Source organism: Equus caballus, chromosome X (assembly GCF_041296265.1).
Source record: "Equus caballus isolate H_3958 breed thoroughbred chromosome X, TB-T2T, whole genome shotgun sequence".
In the NCBI taxonomy this organism is placed as follows: Eukaryota; Metazoa; Chordata; class Mammalia; order Perissodactyla; family Equidae; genus Equus; species Equus caballus.
The window spans coordinates 145,119,701-145,140,840 of NC_091715.1; the positions used below are offsets into that span (position 1 = coordinate 145,119,701).

Genomic DNA, 21,140 nt, shown 5'->3' on the forward strand with positions numbered 1-21,140 from the left:
TAGGGGTCCAGTTTCATTTTTCTGCATGTGTTTATCTAGTTTCCTCAAAGCTATTTATTAAGGAGACTATCTTTTCCCTATTGAGTATTCTTGGTTCCCTTGTCAAATATTAGTTGACTATATGGAGAGGGGTTATTTATAGGCTCTCTATTTTGTTCCACTGGTCTGTGTGTCTATTTTTATGCCAGTACCATAATATTTTTATTACTACAGCTTTGTAGCATAGTTTGAAATCAGGAAGTGTGATGCCTCTGCCTTTGTTCTTTTTTCTCAGGATTGATTTGGCTATTCAGGGTCTTTTGTGGTTCCATACAAATTTTAGGATTTTTTTTTTCTATTTCTGTGAAAAATGGCATTGCAATCTTTTTTTTTATTTTTAAAGATTTTATTTTTTCCTTTTTCTCCCCAAAGCCCCCCGGTACATAGTTGTATCCTCTTCATTGTGGGTCCTTCTAGTTGTGGCATGTGGGACGCTGCCTCAGCGTGGTTTGATGAGCAGTGCCATGTCCGCGCCCAGGATTCGAACCAACGAAATACTGGGCCGCCTGCAGCGGAGCGCGTGAACTTAACCACTCGGCCACGGGGCCAGCCCCTGGCATTGCAATCTTGATAGGGATTGCATTGAATCTGTAGATGGTTTGCAGTAGTATGGACATTTTAACAATATTAATTATTCTGATCCATGAACACAGGATATCTTTCCATTTGTTTGTGTCCTCTTCAATTTCTTTCATGAAAGTCTTGTGGTGTTCACGTACATAACTTTTACCTCCTTGGTTAAATTTATTCCTAATTGTTTTATTGTTTTTGATGCTATTGTGAATGGGATTACTTTTTTCAGATATTTAGTTGTTAGTGTATAGAAATGCCACTGATTTCTGTATGTTGATTTTGTATCTTTCAACTTCACTGAATTCATTGATTAGTTCTAACAGTTTTTTGGTAGCGTCTTTAGTATTTTCTATGTATGTGATCATATAATCTACAAATAAGAATAATTTTACTTCATCCTTTCCAATTTGGATGCCTTTTATTTCTTTGTCTTGCCTTATTGCTCTGGCTAAGACTTCTAGTACTATGTTAACTAAGAATGGTGAGAGTGGGCACCCTCATCTTGTTCCGTATCTTAGAGGAAAAGCTTTCAACCTTTCACCATGAGTATGTTAGCTGTCAGTCTGTCATACATATCCTTCATTATGTTGAGAGGTCTGCTCCTTCTACATTCAATTTGTTGAGAGTTTTTATCATGAAAGGATATTGTATATTGTCAAATGCTTTTTCTGCATCTATTGACGTGATCATATGACTTTTGTCTTTCATTCTATTATTGTAGTGTATCACATTTATTGATTTGTGTATGTTGAACCATCCTTGCAGGATAAATCCCACTTGATCATGATGTATGATCCTTTTAATGTACTGTTGAATTCAGTGTGTTAATATTTTGTTGAGGATTTTTTCATCTATATTCATCAGGGACATTGGTCTATAGTTTTCTTTTCTTGTCCTGTCCTATCAGGTAATGCTGGCCTTGAAAAATGAGTTTGGGAGTGTTCTCTCCTTTTCAAATTTTTGTAAGAACTTGAGAAGGATTGGCATTAATTCTTTAAATGTTTGGTAGAATTCACCTGGGAAGCCATCTGGTCTTGAGCTCTTCTTTGTTGGGAGATTTTTGATTACTCCTTTCTTGTCATTGGTCTGTTCGGATATTCTGTTTCATCATGATTCAGTCTTGGTAGGTTGTATGTTTCTAGGAATTTATCCATTTCTTCTCAGCTATTTAATTTGTTGACATATAATTGTTCATAGTAGTCTCTTATGATCCTTTGTATTTATGAGGTATCGGTTGTAATGTCTCCTCTTTCAGTTCTGATTTTATTTATTTGAGTCTTCTTTCTTTTTTTCTAAGTTAGCGTAGCTAAAGGTTTGTCAATTTTGTTTATCTTTTCAAAAAACCAACTCTTAGTTTTGTTGATCTTTTCTATTGTTTTTCTGGTTTCCGTTTATTTTTGTTTTGATCTCTGTTATTTCCTTTCTTCTGCCAACTTTGGGCTTAGTTTGTTTTTCTTTTTCTAGTTTCTTGATATGTAAAGTTAGGTTGTCTTTTTTTCTTTTTCTTAATACAGACCTTTCTTTTTTCTTTTCTTTTTTTTTTCTGAGGAAGACTAGCCCTGAGCTAACATCTGCTGCCAATCCTCCTCTTTTTGCTGAGGAAGCCTGGCCCTGAGCTAACATCCGTGCCCATCTTCCTCTACTTTATATGTGGGATGCCTCCCACAGCATGGCTTGCCAAGCGGTGCCATGTCCACACCTGGGATCCGAACTGGTGAATCCCAGGCCGCCGAAGCAGAATGTGTCAACTTAATTGCTGTGCCACCGGGCCAGCCCTTCTTTTTTCTTAATATAGGTGTTTATCTCTATAAACTTCCCTCATAGAACTGCTTTTGCAGCATCCCATAAGTTTTGGTATGTTATGTTTCCGTTTTCACTTGTTTCCAGATATTTTTTATTTCCTTTTTGATTTCTTTTTTGACCTATTGGTTGTTCAAGAGTGTGTTGTTAAATTTCCACATATTTGGGCATTTTATAATTTTCTTCCTGTTATTGATTTCTTGTTTCATACCATTGTGGTCAGAAAAGACATTTGGTATGATTCCAATCTTCTTAAATTTTCTAAGACTTGCTTTGTGGCCTATCATATGATCTATCCTGGAGAACCTTCTGTGCATGCTTGAGAAGAACATACATTCTGCTGCTGTTGGATGAAATGTTTTATGTCTGTTAAATCCACTTGGTCTAAAGTATGGTTCAAGTCCAAAATTTCCTTTGTTGATTTTCTGTTTGGATGATCTCTCTGTTTTTGAAAGTGGAGTAGTGAAGTCCCCTCCTATTATTGTATTGTCTCTTTCTGTCTCCAGATCTCTTAGTATGTGCTTAATATATTTAAGTGCTCTGATGCTGGGTGCATATATAATTGTTATATCTTCTTGATTAATTGACCCCTTTATCATTATATAATGACATTTTTTGTCTCTTGTTACCATTTTTGTTTTAAAGACTATTTTGTCTGATATAAGCATAACTACCCCTGCCCTCTTTTGGTTCCCACTCACGTGGAATATCCTTTGCCATCCCTTCAATTTGAGCATATGTATATCTGTAAAGCTGAAGTGAGTCTCTCGTAGGCAGCATATAGTTGGATCTTGTTTTTTAATCCATTCAAGAACTCTATGCCTTTTGATTGGAGAATTCAATCCATTTACATTTAGAGTAATTATTGATAGGTATGGATTTATTAATGCCATCTTATTGTTTTCTGGCTGTTTTGGATTCCCTTATTTTTAAATTATGTTTTTTGTCTGTTCCCACCATTCTAATATAAAGTCTAGGAAGGAATGGATTATTTTTCCAATTTTTATTTATTTGGAATAGGTTAATGCACTCATATGTTTAAAACTTCAAAAGCAAAAAAAGGCTTTACAGTGAAAACTCTTCTTCCCACCTCACTCCCACAGCCATCCAGTCTCATCTCTGGAGGCAAAAAAAAATCACTACTTTCTTGTGTGACTTTAAAAAGTTAATCTGGGGCTGGCCCCGTGGTCGAGTGGTTAAGTTCACACACTCTGCTGCAGGTGGCCCAGTGTTTCGTTGGTTCGAATCCTGGGCGCAGACATGGCACTGCTCATCAAACCACGCTGAGGCAGCGCCCCACATGCCACAACTAGAAGGACCCACAACTAAGAATATACAACTATGTACCAGGGGGCTTTGGGGAGAAGGAAGATAAAATAAAATCTTTAAAAAAAATAAAAAGTTAATCTATGAATATATGTATATTCATATATATATATAAAACAAATAGTAGCATATTATTCTCACTGTTCTGTAACTTGCTTTTTTCACTTAATATCGTGGAGATCAGTGCAGGGAAACACAAAAGAATTTCTTCATTCTTTTATTCACTGGTACTGTTTTCCATTTAACAGATGTACCATAATTTGAGTGTCCCTCTAATATTAGATATCAAGTTTATTTCAAACATTTTGCCTTAAAACATAAGACAGAAATGGATGAAAATATAGAAAAAATGACCTAAGAATTGATTGATTGTACTCAGGAAAGAAACTGAAGCAAAAGGTAAAACCATCTCAGAAATGAAGCCTTATTTACAAGATTCCTAGGGGAAAAGAGATTCAAGTTAAAATTTAATAAGTGACATTGAAATAAAAATGTGGTCTGAAAAAAACTAAGAGAATAAAAAAAGAAGAAGTAAAAAGAATCATGGAAAAAGTGGTTGAAATAGAAGATTGGCAAAGAAGTTGCAATATACATTTTATTAGATTCCTCAAAGAAAGAAAAAAAACCAACACTACAGTACTAATATTAAAATTACAATCCAGGGACCAGCCCCGTGGCCGAGTGGCTAAGTTCATGTGCTCTGCTTCGGCAGCCCAGGGTTTCGCTGGTTTGGATCCTGGGCGCGGACATGGCACCGTTCATCAGGCCATGCTGAGGTGTCGTCCCACATAGCACCACCAGAGGCACTCTCAGCTAGAATCTACAACTATGTACTGGGAGGTTTGGGGAGAAGAAGAAGGAGGAAAAAAAGAGAAGATTGGCAACAGATGTTAGCACAGGTGCCAATCTCTAAAAAAAGATTATAATCCAAGAAAAGATCCACAAATAAAGTAACACCTGAATCTACATATTGAAAGGGTCCACCAAGTACCTGAAATAACTGAATGGTCAATTCCACCCAGAATCGTAAATTCTATTAAAACAGTTATATTGATAAAAATGACAGAATGAAAATAAACAAACTAAATACCCAGTTCAAAGTGAGAAAAAGAACAAGCGAGAAAACCAAAAGAAATTGCAAAAATAAAGACAAAAGTAGAAAATAATCGAGTACAGAGAATTAGTAGATTTAATTTTAAAAACTAAAAATCTTGGTTTTTTGGGGAACAAAATAAACAAAGGGCAACCCACTAGCCAATCTAATCAATAAAATGGGGGGAGCACAAATATACAAAATAAGAAGTGACTAGAAGGAAACTGTCATTGAAATAGAGGGAATTAAAAGAAACATGAGACAATTCTGCACTCCTCTACGCAAATAAATTTTAAAATCTAGATGAAATGAATAATTTCCTAGGAAAATACAGTATGTTAAAATTGACCCAAATAGGAATGGAAATGTTACACATACAAATTTCCATAGACTAAAACAGAGTAAGTTACCATGGAGCATCCTCCCAAAAGCCCCAGGACCAGATGGTTTCAACAAAGAATTTTACCAAACCTTCAAAGACCAGACAGTCCCACTGCTACATAAATTGTTCCAGAGCATAGAAAATCAAGGAGAATTTCTAATTCTTTTTATGAAGCAAGTAGAACTTTGGTAGCTAAATCTGATAAAGATAAAATAAATCAGAACATTAAAGACTAATATCAGTTATGATTATCAATGTAAAAATCTTAGATAAAATATTAGCAAACAGAGAGGCAAGACTCCTGGAATGTCTGGCTGAGTGAGAAGATCAGCAAAGCCATTCTCCAAAAAGCAATGATAAAACTGTACGAAATTGTAAAAAAAAAAACAAAACCAACTATTTGAGGACTTCAGAAAATTACCAAAAGCATACAACAAATTGGGAAGCATTTATCCAAGAAAAACTACTGGACATCAGGTAAGAACAGTGAGATTTTGTGGCATTTTAGCTTGGGGTGCTCCCATTCCCCTCACCAGCTCAATCGGAAATAGTTCTGTTAGGGCAGGGCAAGCCATGAAGACCAGTAGCTTTGCTGCCAAAGGGGACTAATTTTATTTGGATCAAAACATACAAAAAATTCCATTCCTATAGGTCTTATCAAAAGCAATAGTGATCTCAGTGACAAACAATCAGGGAGGGCCAACATCACAGCAAGCTTGAGGTCTTAATACTGGTCATGGCAAGCAGTAGACAAGCAGATCAGACAGAAACATAACAGGATGATCCAGGGAAAGAGAAAACCAAAGTGCACCTTAATAAACTATCACACACCCCGGGGGTCTAGAAGACTGTGTGAATGCACAAGTTACACTCACTTAGAAAAAGTCAAAGAGGGCCCAAGTTATCTACTCATCCCTGGAAGAACATGAGGCCTTACCCACATGGAAAGTAAGAGCTGGGGCAGACTTTTAAACGCCTGAACTTCAAATACATTTCCCAGCCCACACAGATACATTGGCAAAATGTGGAATCCTTACTGGCTCAAGCACTTAAGTACATACTCTGACCACTGGCTGATCAGTAAACTATGCTGGCCCAGAAGCAACCCCTAGGAAGCCAGGCATACAAATAAAAGAAAGGAATACAAAAGACAAAAAGTAAGCAGAGACTTCAGCAGCTGCACACTGTGGGCAGAGGTAGACTTCACAGAATCAGTCTAGGCAAGTCACTAAACAAACAGCAGAATAAAAAATCCTAGGTGGGATCAGAATTCAGAGTTGCTACAATATATTATCTAAAATATCCAGTTTTCAACAAAAATTAAAACATATGCAAAGAAACAGAAAAATATGATCCATACACAGGGAAAAAAGCAGTCAATAAAAACTGCCTCTGAAAAGTTTTAGATGTTGGAATTAGCAGAAAAAGACTTCAAAACTGCTATCATAAGTATATTCAAAGAATAAAAGGGAACCATATTCAAAGAAAGTATGATAACAATGATTCAATAAAAAGACAGAGATTGCAAAAAAGAAGCAGATGGAATTTTGGAGTTGAAAATTACAATAACTGAAATGAAGACTTCACTAAAGGGTCTCAACAGAAGATTTCAGCTAACAGAAGAATCAATGAATTCAAAATAGATCAATAGAAATTGTCCAATCTGAAAAAAAGAAAAAGAATGAAGAAAAATTAACAAAGCTTCAAAGACTTGTCACTATCAAGCATACTAACATACATGTAATTAGAGTCTCACAAGAAGAGGAGAAAGAAAAGGAGGCATAAAAAATTCCTGAAGAAATAATGACTGAACATTTCCCAAACTTGATGAAAAACATTAATCTACACATCCAAGAAACTCAAAAAATTTATCTTGTGTAAGATAAACACAAACATATCAATACCTAGACACATCATAGTCAAATTGTTGAAATCAAAGGCAAAGAGAAAATCTTGAATGCAGTAAGAGAAAACCAATTCATTGAATACAAGAGAACCACAATAAGATTAATAGCAGACTACTCATCAAAAATGAGGGGAGGCCAGAAGATAGTGGAATTATATATTCAAAATGCTGAAAGAAAAAAAATCTGTCAAACAAGAATTCTACATCTAGCAAAACTGTATTTCAAAAATGAATGTGAAATAAAAACATTCCTGGATAAACAAAGATTGAGAGAATTTATTGTCAGCAGACCTTCCTTACAAGAAATACTAAAGGAAGTCTCTCATACAGGCTACAAGGAAGTGATGTCATATGGTAATGCAAATCCTCACCAAGAAGCAAAGGTCAGCAATAAAGAGAATCATATAGATAAATATAAAAGACACTGGAAGAATAATTTTTTTTTTATTTTTTTTTTTGGAAGAATAAATTTTTATCTTTTCTTCTCTTAACTGATTTAAAAGACAACTACATAAAACAATAAATATAAAACTGTATTTTTTGGCCTATAAAATATAAAGATGTAATATATTTTATAATAGCACAAAGGAGTAAAGAATGGAGCTATATTGGAGCAAGGTAATGACAACAGATTGTAACTCAAAGCCATGGTAAGAAATAAAGAACATTAGAATGGCAAACATGTGAGTTAATATAGAAGATTCTATAAATAAACTTTTTCTTTGTGTATAATATGCATGTTAACATATTTTCAAAAGCGTTTGAGAGTAAGTTGCAGTAATCAGAAATCTTCACTCCAAAATATTTCAGCATCTATCTCCTAGGAATAAGGACATTCTTTTATATAAGCACAGTGCTTTAATCAAATTCAGCAAATTTGACATTGATATAGCACTATTATCTAATATACATAGAGAACCATCTGATTCTTTTTTTACAAATATGAGCCATTCCATTGAATGGATGTAGAATAATTTATTTAACCAGTTCTCTATTGATGAACATTTGGGTTAATTCCAATCTTTTCTTTTACAAATAATTTTTCAATCATGAACCATGTACATACATCATTTATACATGAATAAGCACTTTGTAGCCAAGATTACCCTTCATGGGAGTTGGATCAATTTATACCATCTATCAAAATTACTATACAGTCCATATTCAAACACTGCTGCTGTCCCAGTACTGCCCTTAATAGCAACAGTAGGCTAAATTCCTGGAAGTGAAATTGCTGGATCAAAAGCTATAGTATTTGTACCAATGTAAAAAAAATCATCAAGATATATTCTTAAGATGAAAAACAATGGACAGAATGGAGTGTGAGAATGCTACTATTTGCATTAAAATGCAGACTATATAGCTATATTTTCTTGAATATCTAGAAATTTTTCTGGAAGGATATGGGTGGTTGGAAAAGAGCAAACAGGAGACAGAGGTACAAAAAAGATTTTTCATTGTACATCTTTTTTGGAGGAGGAGGAGGAGGAGGAATTGGGGATAGGGTTTGAAGCTAGAAGGGCCCTCAATTGGATAAGTCACTGTGCTTATCAGAGCCTCAGTTTCCCCACCCATGAACATTAGAAAAGGAAAGCAAAATATGGAACACTTCATGAACTTGCATGTCATCCCTCTGCAGGGAACATGCTAATCTTTTCTTTATCTTTCCAATCTTAGTACATATGCTGCTGAAGTGGACTCTGTGTACCTTTTTAGAATTATGATTTTGAAATATAAATATATATTCCTATAAAATTAATGAAATTTGAATTCAAAATATGACTTATACATGGGGCTGGCCCAGTGACACAGCAGTTAAATTTGCACGTTATGCTTCAGAGGCCTGGGGTTTGCCAGTTTGGATCCTGGGTGCAGACCTACGCACCGCTTGTCAACCATGCTGTGGTAGGCATATAAAGTAGAGGAAGATGGCACAGATATTAGCTCAGGGCCAGTCTTCCTCATCAAAAAGAGGAGGATTGGTGGCAGATGTTAGCTCAGGGCTAATCTTCCTCAAAAAGAAATGTATTAAAAAAATATGAGTTATACAGTAGATTAGGTAGAGTTGAAGAAAGACTTCAAAAACTGAAAGAAATTACTGGGATTCAGGGAAATGAGATGAAAAATGTAAAAGAGAATATAAGAAACATGCAAGATAAAGTAGGATGTCTAAAATACATATAATTGGGGTTTCAGAGGAAAAATAGGGACAATGGAGAAGAGGCAACATTTGAATACATAATAGCTTAGATTTTTCTAGAAATGTTGAAAGACACTGGTCTTCAAATTCAGGAAACCCAGTGAATCCCAAGATAAATAAAAAGGAAAAAATTACAGGACAATCTCTCTCAGAAACATAGATCAAAAAACAAATTCAAAACAAAATATGAGCAAAACAAATCTAATATTTTATAAAAAGGATACCCCTCATGATGAAGTTGAGTTTACTTCAGGAATGCAAGGTTGGTTTAGCGTTCAAAAATCAATCAATGAACTTCTTCACATTAACAGGATGAAGGAGAAAAAGCATACGATCATAAAATGTTTCAATAAATTCAATATCCATTCATGATTAAAAAAATAACACTTAGCGAAGTAGGAATATCAGAAAATGCCCTCAATCTAATGAATGGTATCTACAAAAATCTACTGCAAACCACAATATAATGGTGAAATGTTGGAAGCTTTCCATCTGAGATCAGGAATAAGACAAGGATACCTGTTATCACTACTATTCAACAATGTCCTGAACTTACTAGCCCAACCAGTGACCTAAGAAAAAGTAAGTGAAAGATATAAGTGTTATAAAAGAAGAAACAAAGTTATTATTAGCATTTGCATGTGATATGATTGTACAGGAAGAAAATGCAAAATAATCTATAGTTCAGAAAAGCTAGATACAAAATTAAAATAGAAAATGAATTTAATTTTATACAACAAAAAAGTTATTAAAATAAAATACCACTGACGGTAACACAAAAAATAATGAATACATTAATAAGAGATACACAAGGCTTCACTAAAAACCATAAAACATTATAGACAGAAATCAAATAAGATCTACATAAATGGAAAGATATTTTCTGTTCACGAATTGGAAACTCAACATTGTAAGGATGTCAAATCTTCACAAATTGATCTATAGATACAATGCAATCCTCCTCAAATTCCAAATATTTTTGTATATGTATGTCTGGAATCTGACCGGCTGACTTTAAAATTGGCCTACAATGGGCATGGCACTCTTAAAGAACGAGTGGGAGGACTTCCTCTACTGGATATCAAGATAGAAAAGTACAATAATTCCAACAGTGTGGCATTGGTGCAGGCTGGAACAGGGGGCCCAACGGGAGAGAAAGCAGAGCTGAGACGCAGACCCCCACCTACACAGACAGTTCATTTATGACAGAGGGAGCACTGGAGGACCTTGGGAACCTGACAACCTTTCCAATCAAGGGTTCCTGGTCACTGGATAGAGATCCACATGGACAGTAATGAACCTTGACCCCACTCTGCCGCCACACACAAACATTGATTCCAGGTGGACCTCAATGGGGAAGGCAGAGCAATCGATTTGACCTGTTCCCTCTGCTTTATCAGATCATTTTGCTTCTGTCTACCACTGCTGTTTGGCTCTCTGTTTCATGGTCAAAACCCATATTTTAATGAGTTTTAGCCTTTGTTTGCCTTCGTGTAAAAGAACACAACCTAATTGTTTTATGTCTGTCTTGAAATTTTAAATTATTTCAACTTTTTTGTTCTTCAATTTGAGACTTTTAATTCATTTTCATATTCTATTATTCTACTGGTTTTATTCATTTCACTTTCCAAAATCTGCTTACCTCCTCTCTCAGTTTTCCCTTTTTGTCCACTGTTCACACATGTTAGCACATTAAGACCTTTGTGTAATCAGCATATATTCAGTTCATGGAGGTTGTCAGAAGGAAGTAACACATGTAATGGTGACATCACTAGGGACATTGGGGGGGGTCTTTGCCAGAGTGACTTAGTTCCTCAGTCAGAATGAGAGATGTATACAAATTGAAATGAGTTTGCATTCCTCAAGCTTCCATTATTCCTTTAAAACATGGCTTTATCAGTAGCAGTGTCGGAGTGATTATACTTGGATAGAGAGAGCAAGAGAGAGAGAGAAAGAAAGCAAGGCAACCTCATGAGAATAAACGGCTTTACAGTTAGAATTTGGAAAGAACATGTCAGCTGGGATAATGAATGATGCTGACTCCAAGCAAACACCAGGACTTTAGTCTCAGGTGGGGAGCCCACCACATGGGCAGGGGCATGGCTGAGGGACTAGGGCTCTGACTTCTTTCAGCATTTACAGGGACCCAAGTATCTCCTGGTGACCAGATTCAAAGGAGAGGGTGGACCCTGGGAGCAGGAGAGTTCCTAGCATTCAGGCTATGTGCTTCCACCAAGGGCCTGGCCCCACTGGGATACTGAACCAGCTTGAGCAAGGGACACTGAGCCACGTCCTCACATGAACGCAAGGAGGGGAGAGGAGCCAAGCTTCTCTCTGGACCCGAATGTTAACATCCAAAGCTTACCTTTCCAGGTTCTCATGTGATCTAAACCAGAGAGGGAGATTCTTCTTGGTACCATAGCGCTGTCTGCCTTTTTGACGTTGCTGTGCCCACTCCATAGGAGCTGCTCCTCTTGGCGCCGTTCAGAGAGATGGCTTGGCTTAGGGGGTCGGGGAGGTGGTGTGTTGGACATAATGTCTACTTCTTTTACCCCATAGGACAAGGAACCTTGGTTTTTATCTACCTGAATGGTGGAATTTAAGGAAGTTTGCAGCAATGGTGAAGAAAAGTGGTCCCTGGATGGCCCATTAATATCTCTACTCCAGATTAGGGCAGCCTGAGCCCTCGTGGAAGGCACCTCCTGAGATCCATTCCCATGGCGTGAGGGGTGGACCAAGTTACTAGAGGGCAGCGGCTGCAGACAGTCGACAAAAACATCATCGAATGAAGTCTGTTCCAATGAGCGGTCTGAGTTTGACCAGCTATCACATCTGGTGGGTAGACTGAGGGAAGAAAAGCATGTAAATTTGACTGAAATGTAGCAAGTCCCTGGCAGCCATAGCTGGTACCACAGCAACACTACCACTATACCCTTTGCAGAAGTCTGAAGAAGAAAGTCATCCTTCCACCATAAAAACCCATGTTGGCCTCACTCCCATCCCTTTAATAGTACCTTTTATTTTACTTGTATAGCCACGTTCTCTCTACAACTCTGTTACACCAACCCCTTGAGACAGGAAAAAATAGTTTGTTGACTTTTTTCATACTATAAAAGTCAGATGCATATGAAAATGCAAGGTTAGAAATGAAAGCCACAATGCTGAAATATATGACTCATTTTGTTTAGTATATTGCGTGCTTCAACCTTCACAGTGGTTAATAGTGATCTGTCCCCACCTTGGCAGCAGCGGAAGAGAAGTGAGGGCAGATACGCCCACTGGAAGATGCTATGGCTAAATGGACTGATTTGGTCAAGCACACCGAGCATATCTCAGTGACAGACCCCGCGAGAGGAGACAGTGTGGGTTCTGTAAACAGAGGGGAGCCAGCTCAGAGACAGTCGTGCACAGAAGCATACCTGGCATGGTGCAGTCTTCCAGTCTCACAGTTGGACAGAATCAGATAATCAGGAAGGAAGAGAAACTCTGACTCACTTCTGGTTTCCTCAGTGGCTATGGTACTAGTGCTTGGGTCATCTCTTGGCAAGGAGGAGCTGACAGCATGGGCCATGTGAAGGGAGGAGGGCAGGTGAGAGAGGCTCTCCATGGAATCTGCTGGAGGAATAATTTCCCAGGTTAACACTCACTCACAATTTCTCAAACAGCATCTAAGAAGCCAAACAGAAGACGCAAATCACAGCTGGTGTTTGTACTGATGGAGGAGACAATTTCCTCAAGCTATAAACAATGTCTGGGAAAGAAGGCCAATGTTCCAAGAGTGAAGTGTTGAATCAATTAAGAGTAAAAAAAAATCAACAAAAAAAACAAGCATTCTTGGCCAAAATATCTGCAGTTAGAAAGTCTACACACAGCTTCTTTATGGCCCTCAGCCACAGCCCTGCATCACTGTTTATTCACTCAACAAATATACATATACACACACACATATATTTATGCATAACAAATATATGTCTATACTTACATATGCATTTATGCATATATGTATGTATGCATATAGAGATACATATGTCTATTTATGTCTATATAGAATACCTACTATTGTAGCTATTATGTACCTGGAACTGTTCTAATTCTGCCTTTGCTGGAGTTTACAGCCCACCAGAGGAGACGGACGAGTAACACATAGATAAAGAATACTGTTAATGACACATAAGGAAAAGGAAGGAAAGAAACAGGGTGTTGTGATGGCTGGTAAAGCCCACATTTCTCATGGAACACAACATTCAGAAACTCCCAATGAATAGCCTGGTTTTATTTCTCCTTTGAACCAAGTCGGGAGGAGTTCAGGATTCCTGTATCATCTAGCTGTTGTGACCTTGGGCAAGTTAAATGCCTGCTGCAAGTTTCCTTCTCTGTAAAGTGGAGATGCTAACAGTACATATGCCACAGAATCGGTCTGGGGATAAGGCAAGCTAATACGCAAAAGCATTTAACAGAGCTCCTGGTCAGAGTACTCAGGCATGATGTGTTGACTATCTGTGGTTGCTGGAGACAGAACCAAACACTGTATGTGAAAAGCCACAAGAAAGCACTTTGGACATGGTTCTCAGATGAAGAGAACTCTGTCCTTACTCTGCTCTTCCTAAAAACTGAGGGGGCCTACAGGGAACAAAAGAGGTCATGGGGGGTTTCTGGCTTCCTCCAACTTCACCCCAGGGCTTTCTGTTTTCTGCCTGGTACCTTACTCATTCTCATTCCTTTTCAGATATTGGGAAACATGTTATGTATTTATGTTTTAGGATAATTCTTGGATGAGGAAAGAAACAGAGGACACACATAACATGACACAGGAATACATATCTAGTTTGGGCTGAAGGTAGGGACTAAGGTGGTGAAGAGTGAGAGGCAAGGCTGGAGAGTTGCTTGGGGAGGCTCTGCTTGTTTGCATAGTATTGGACTCTCGCCAGGACAGATTCACTGCAACTTTGCAACAAGTTTCGTAGTTTATAGCAATGATAAAGAATTTCCCACCATTTCATTTCCTTTTATTTGTGTGCTCTCAAAGTTCAGCAATGTGACTGAGTAGCTTCACTTAATAAGCTTCCCTGGTGTATGAGAAGGAAAGGACTTTGTCCTTAGGAAGCGCTCTCTCAAGTGCCTGTCCTGGAGAGAGATGCAACTCTGACTCTCTACCACCACCTAGCGTTATAATGTGGATATTTCAGTGGCAGAGAACAAGCAGTAATGGTGGAAATGTTGAAGCAACTGTAGGCCATGGGATTTAGGGGTAAGATTTTTGTCTACTAAAGGAAATCAGATTCAAAGTCCCATAGTTTGAAGGTCAGGGCATGGTGCGATGATGCTAGAGTCTCAACAACAAAATTTGTGAAGGGGAGTGAATTGTCACCCTGGGTGCATTAACCCTGGTATATTAAAATGGGCAGTGTGTGTGTGTTTGTGTGTGCACGCGCGCATGCGTGTGTGTACGTGTATGAAAGAGAGAGAGCAAGAGTGAGAGTGAGAGAGAAAGGAAGAGGGAGAAAGAGCCCCATGGGTCATTTGCTCCCACTGCCCAGAAACGGCCCAGAGCAAACTTAGGGTAATTTCCCTTGCAGAGACTTGAGCCAATTGGAGACATGAAGAATTCTTCCATGCCTATGACAAGTAGCCAAGTTCTGTCTTTCTGTCATCTAGTGCTGAACAACCCAATAGGCAACAGAAAAGCTGAAATTCCATGAATTTTTGAAAAACGGTGATATTTAATATTTCTAGGAAATCAGCAGCAGGATGCGTTCTCTGTGGCTGATGAGGGCAAGGGCACAGAACAGCCTTGAAGCCATTGAAGTCACCTGTAAATCTCCATGTGTGGCACATTCGGACCTGAAACCTCAAACCAGGTGAAAGGGAGCAATTTCTGGTACTGGACTTGGTGGGAACAGTTCTGATGTAAATTAGCCTGCCAAAACACCCTTGGGAGGCAGGAGTGGCACCTTGAACAGTTTTCCCATGCAGCATCCCGGGCCACCCCTTAGCACACAGCAGCTCCAACTCTGTTCTCACCTGCACCATCCTCCAGGTGGCTGAGGTTGCAGACCTGACTGATGCTGTGCACCCACACCTGCATTTCCTCCTCAGTCTTGGCCACTAGATAGAATGTACGAGAAGTAGTCTTGACAATGAACACAAAATTATTCTGAAATTCCTTGCGAACAAAGCCAGGGCCCGCATGCTTGCACACTGCACATTCGCTGAGGTCTATCACGCGGATGGGCTTGCTTGAGTGCTTGTTCCTGTAGTACTCCAAGACGTCGGGGTTGCCGCTCATGCGGCCGCGCCGCAGGACAAACCAGCGCTTGCGCCAGGCCTGCAGAGAGGCAATTCAACAAGGGGTTACTGGACCAATTGCTCTCGTTTCTCAGACTCTGCCAAGAACCTATTTCATGACAAGGACAGCAGAAAAGAAGTAAATCAGCCAATCTAACAGTGAAGCACAAAGTCCCTCCAGCTTTGGATTAAAGGACTAGTGCACCATCTTCAAGTATTTAAAGACTGGGCCATTATTGAGGAGTGTAGTAATGAGATTCACACCCAGAGGCCGCAGGACCAGAATTATGCAATTATCACAATCGATGCAGCAAAGGCATGTGATACAAATTAATTTATACTCGGGCCTTAAAAAAAAAATCTTAGCAATGAAGAACAAGGAAGCTTTCTTACCACTGTCTATCTTAATCCAAAAGCCAACATCATACATTAAAATCAGGTGCAAATCACAAGTGCCCGCCATTGTCAGTATCATTTAACGCTGTTGTTTAACTTCTAGAGAACTGCTCAAGAAGAAAAGAAAAATCATCTACATTGGAGAAGAGAGAGGATTATCATTAACTGAAGTTGATATGACTGTCTTTCTATAAAACTCCCCAAGAGGGAGAGCTCTGGGGTCAAGGGATTTTTTTTTAAAGATGGAAGACACTTAGGCATTCACCCTCTAAGTAACAGTGCTTCTCAACCAGGCATTGAGATGCCCTAGGGGGACTCTGAAAATAGGTGTGTTTTGCTTGTCATAAAGGCTGGTGGGTACAGGAATTGTCTGGCCTAAAGCTATCAGTGCCCTGTTGAGAAACACTATAACAATTGAAAGGAACTTTCCTTAGCACAATAGGAATCTTGGAAAGAGCCAAGTCTTGAACTAAGACTAAGCTTTGATCAGGCAAAGCTTAGTCCATGCTCAGAAAAGAAAGGAGGCACTGATGCTCCAAAGAAACCAGAACCAAGATATGGCAGGCTGCTTGGCACACCACTGGAGCTACCGAGGGGGAGCTTCTCGGCTCCCCACTCACCCTTGATCTAAAATGTTTGCTGCGGACAGTACCAAGGAGAGGTGTACATCCAAACAGATAAAGGGATGACCTATCCCCTTGGGTATGAGGCCTGGGGAAAGAGGTCTTTGCAGTTGACCATAGCCCCGCCAGCCATTCGAAGGAGTCCTCAGTATCTGTAAACTTCCCTGTCATCTCCTGGAGCCAGGCAGAAGTGAGTGAGGACCTGCCTCAAGTTCCCTATCTTATGTTTAGGTGCCCTTTGCTCAGTGCATGCCACCCGGCCAGCCCCAATGGACAGCATACCCTTGATTTCTGCTGTAGAGAACAGACACGTGCACCAGGCTCACAGGCTGAAAGCAGGGCTTTCTTCCATCAGAGATGCTCGATGCTGCAGTTGGCAAATGCAAGTGGAGAGATTTATAGCTCTGTGGTTTGCTCTCCTATGCAGTGGCATGTGTGACAGCAGGAAGTGTGGGGTTCTGCCAGGAGGCATGGTGACCACTGGGACAGGAAGTCTTTTGTATCTCTAGCTTCATTTATGCCTGACACATTTATAAGCCCACCAGCTTTGACCAAGAGGCCAGGGGAAAAGGAAAAGCCACCGTTTGGAGCATTCTCAACTCCCTCCCTGCCCGAAGAACATGAGATCTGAGGCAGCAGAGAATCTGATAAAGCACTGAAGAGGGAGAGGCCAACTGTCACAAATGACCTACAATTATGCCTGAGAATAAAAAGCCCTTTTTTTTCTGAGAGAAGTATCAGCATGTTTGTGTGCTCAAGAGAGTGATCCAGGAGGGAGAGGAGAATTAATGATTCAATAAATTCCTGTTGCAAAAACATGGTATGGAATAGGGTGCAGCCACTAACCATGAGAGAAGGAGCTCAAGTGTCACTTTGGGGTTTGGGGTGTGGGAGGTGGGAAACTCAGGCTTCTGAAAGTGCCTGAGGCAATGGAACATAAGGCCTAGTACCAGCATTCCCTGAGCCAGAGTGGACCCAGGGCAGGGGCCGGGGGAATGAGAGAATGCCATGTGGGCCTGCCTAGGAAAGCTTTCATGGGGAGCCTGGGGGACCCCAAACTTTCAAAAGGCACTTTGGTAGGGAAATGTGAAGAGGAACTTTGTTGTACTTCCCAAAAATGATTCTAAAAGAGGAAGTTAAATTGAGTGCAGAAACAAGTTTCAAGTTAACTGCTATTAGTTTTATGGAAACAAATTTCTTATCCTTAAATAACAGTGTTGGGGAAAGAAGTAACACCGAGTCACCGTGCATCCTGCCAGATGGTAGAGATAGAGAAGGGGGTTAGAGCTGGTCCCTAAGAGAGATTGCTATCCAGCTGGGATGGGGAGGGAGGTAGGTTTCAACCCCAGGCAAGGAGCGTGCTAGTAGAGGAGTCAACCGGGAGCAGTAGGAGTGCAAGGAAGAGAATGATGTGGACAAGTCTGGGTTTCACTCATTCGTTCAACAATGATCTGTTGATAGCCTACTAATATGCTGGACACCATGCTGACACTGGGGAAACAGAGGTGAACAAGCTGCAGGTCCTGCCATTCACAGTCTCGTGAGCAGCAGGAAAGTGGGTAGATGGATAAACAGACAACTGCGGTCAGCAAGACAAGTGCTATGATAAGGGAAAGCCAAAATGCTATAAGAACACATAAGAGAGACATCTCTATCAGATCGGTGGGTCTGGGGAAGCTTCCAGGAAGAAGTGATGGCTAAGCTGAGACTGAAGAAGGGCTGAGGAAGCAGCATGTGCAAAGGCATCAAGATGAAAGAGGCACGAAGCTTTGGGTAAGTGCATGTAGATCAGCAGAACTGGAAGGCAGGCATGAGAGCAGAAACAGAAAAGAATAGTCACCCAGGAACTTGAATAGGATATAGCGTAATCTTCCTGCTAAATCATGCAAACTCACCAGCATGCCCTCCCTTAGAGTTTTAAATCCCTACCTAAAAGTGGCGATTATGCAAAAGAAGAAATGACGTATTCTTGGAGTTCCTTGCTAAGTAGGTGGAAGAGGAGACCATGTAAGTCCTGTCCCACCAGGCTTATAGGCTTCTGAAAATGGGAGATATGTGACCAAGACCTCCGAAAGCAGTCAGCCAGCACCAAAGTTTACAGTGAAACAGTGCCAAAGAAAGTTATCAAAGATGACTAGGGTCATGTCAAAAGGACTCAGAAGCCAATCTGGACAAAGCCACTGGACAAAGATGGAAGAATTTGAGCTTTAATAAATATAATAATTACAGTGGCTTGAGATTCATCAAATGTGTTTATATCCATGAGTTCATCACGATATTAAAAAAGAAAAAAAGAATTTGTCACCCTCAAAGGATACGAAGGAACCACTTCATTTTCTTGCACACCGGTAAGCAAGGGGGAAGAATCAAGCATCATTCTGGACAAAACAAACGTTGGAATTAGAGTCTCACCATTTCGCTGTCCCCAGTAAATTAGCAGGGACTGTAGAGGTATTAAGCACCAAGAGTTGCTAAGTCAGGAAGAGAAGCAAGCAGACATTCTGTGCCTTCGATAGGCTGGCAGGAGGGTGCAATCAGCAAAAGCCAGATTGTGGGAAATTCTGCAGCTCAAAGGCCCGGATGCTTCAACAGATAAATGATGAGAAAAAGAAAGGACAGAAGAGGGGATGTAGGGATTGAATGAGACTTAAAAGGTAATAAAAATGTTTTAAATGTGCTAGACTAAATTATAGTGCCTAGGGGATGCTCATTTGAGTGATAAGAACATAAAAAAACGCAAAGATTTCCATACATGTCAGGACAGTAGTTACTTATGGGGAAAAGGAGGACATTGTGATTGAGATAAGGCATATGGAGGCAAAGTTATTTTTTTATTTTTCAACTGGTGGGTGGTTACAAGGGGGCTTACCTAATAATAATTCATTAGGCCATACAATTGTTTTATGTGGTTTGATATATTTGTTTTCTTTTAGGATAAAAAGGATTTTAAAATAATTCCTCTGTACAGGACATCTTCATGGATTCCTTCAATAAACGGTTACTGAATACCCACTATGTGTCAGGCTCTCTGCACGAAAGGCAGAAGGGTGCTGGTCTGGTAGGGCATTGGTAAGCTCACAAAGGCATGCAGAACAGAGCTTCTGTCTCTTCTTATTGGGGAGATGTTTACATTTTACAAAGCAGGATTGCTGGCTTCCATGGTTGGGCTGGACTCCACCTTCTCCCCTTGGGCCTCCTTCTGCTGGGCAGGTCATGAGCAGCTTGGGAAGCCAAGATAGAAAAGGATGAGGCCAACAGTTCAGGATAGACTGTGAAGATGAGCGTGTCTTGGGCCAAGAGGATCTAGAAAGCAGAATCACTGTGCCAACAAGTATCCACAATGATGACTCAGAGAAATAGAGTGCAAAAAAGGGGCAGGTGAACTGAAAGTCAGGAGACCTGTGTTTGAATTCTGATTCTACTTCTGACTTTCTGGGTGACCCTGAGCAATTAACTCTACTGCTGTGAACGTCAGTCCTGCCACCTGTAAGTAGAGATAATAAACCTTGTCCCATCTCCCTTATGGCATAATTGCAGTGAACCAATGAAAAATGGACAGCAAAACATTATTAACTTGCAATTAACATAAAATGACAATGGGAGCATTAGCCCCCAGGGCACAAGACACCACTTTCCCTGGAGAAAATGCTTTTCCCATCTGGAGCCCATGTTCCACCACTGTACACTGATGGGCTCTGAGGGCTTTTCCAGCTCTGACCATCAAAAGATCCATTTCTCATCAGTCTTTCCTGCCACAGCCACCAAGCTGACTCATTGCCACCCCACCAGTGTCATCTCCAACAACAAAAACCTGCAACATCCTGTAACTTTGTGGAAAAGTGTTTGTGCTCATTTCTAGAATCTGAGGGAGGCTAAAACGACCACAGTCCTGCTCATTTTGATGGAATTGTTAGAGGAACCATTGAATCTCATCCTTCTGAGAGTAAAAGCTATGTGTTGCTCTTCTCTTAAACCAACATGCTGATTTCACAGTTTACAAACACCTCCTAGTTTATTTCTTGATAGAGAGTGACCCACTAGGTGAAATAAAGGGGCAAGCACCTGCAAGGCCGAGGTGGGTGCTGTACAATGGCAGGTTTGGAAAATTGCCACCACTTTAGTATCTAGGGAAGAGGGATTCAGACTTGTGTCCCCACTAAATTCAAGTGTGGAAGTCCTACCCTCCAGGACCTCAGAATGTGATTGCATTTGGAGACAGGGTCTTTACTAAGTTAAATGAGGTCATTAGAGTGGGCCCTAATACAATATGACTGGTGTCCTTATAAAAAGGAAACATTTGGACCCAGATTTGCATAGAAGGAAGACATTGTGAAGAGACAGATGGAGAAGACAGCCATCAACAAGCCAAGGAGAGAGGGCTGGAACACACCCTTTCTTCATAGCCCTCAGAAGGAACCAACCCTGCCTACACCTTGATCTCAGACCTCTAGCCTCTGGAACTGTGAGACAACAAATTTCTATTTAAGCCATTCAGTTTGTGGTACTTGGGTACAGCC

General features: G+C 39.9%; 1 protein-coding gene and 1 non-coding gene across 8 annotated transcripts in view; both read right to left on the minus strand.

The window, feature by feature from the left end:
• GAB3 (GRB2 associated binding protein 3) overlaps positions 1–21,140 on the minus strand; it is a 99,375-nt gene that overhangs the window by 45,336 nt on the left and 32,899 nt on the right. For 3 of the 7 annotated variants that reach the window (XM_005614673.3, XM_014729313.3, XM_070257666.1), the window contains exons 2-4: positions 15,341–15,644; positions 12,739–12,934; positions 11,685–12,163 (exon numbers count right to left, since the gene is read on the minus strand). In XM_005614673.3, coding sequence (XP_005614730.1) covers positions 11,685–12,163; positions 12,739–12,934; positions 15,341–15,644 — 979 coding nt within the window. Of the gene's footprint in view, positions 1–11,684; positions 12,164–12,738; positions 12,935–15,340; positions 15,645–15,997; positions 16,108–16,905; positions 17,045–21,140 lie in introns of those variants that run through there. The other 4 variants (XM_070257667.1, XM_001494489.7, XM_014729314.3 and 1 more) reach the window with 3 other exon arrangements.
• On the minus strand, positions 8,714–8,818 carry LOC111771682 (U6 spliceosomal RNA). The gene has a single exon (XR_002805610.1). It is a non-coding gene; the product is annotated as a U6 spliceosomal RNA (small nuclear RNA).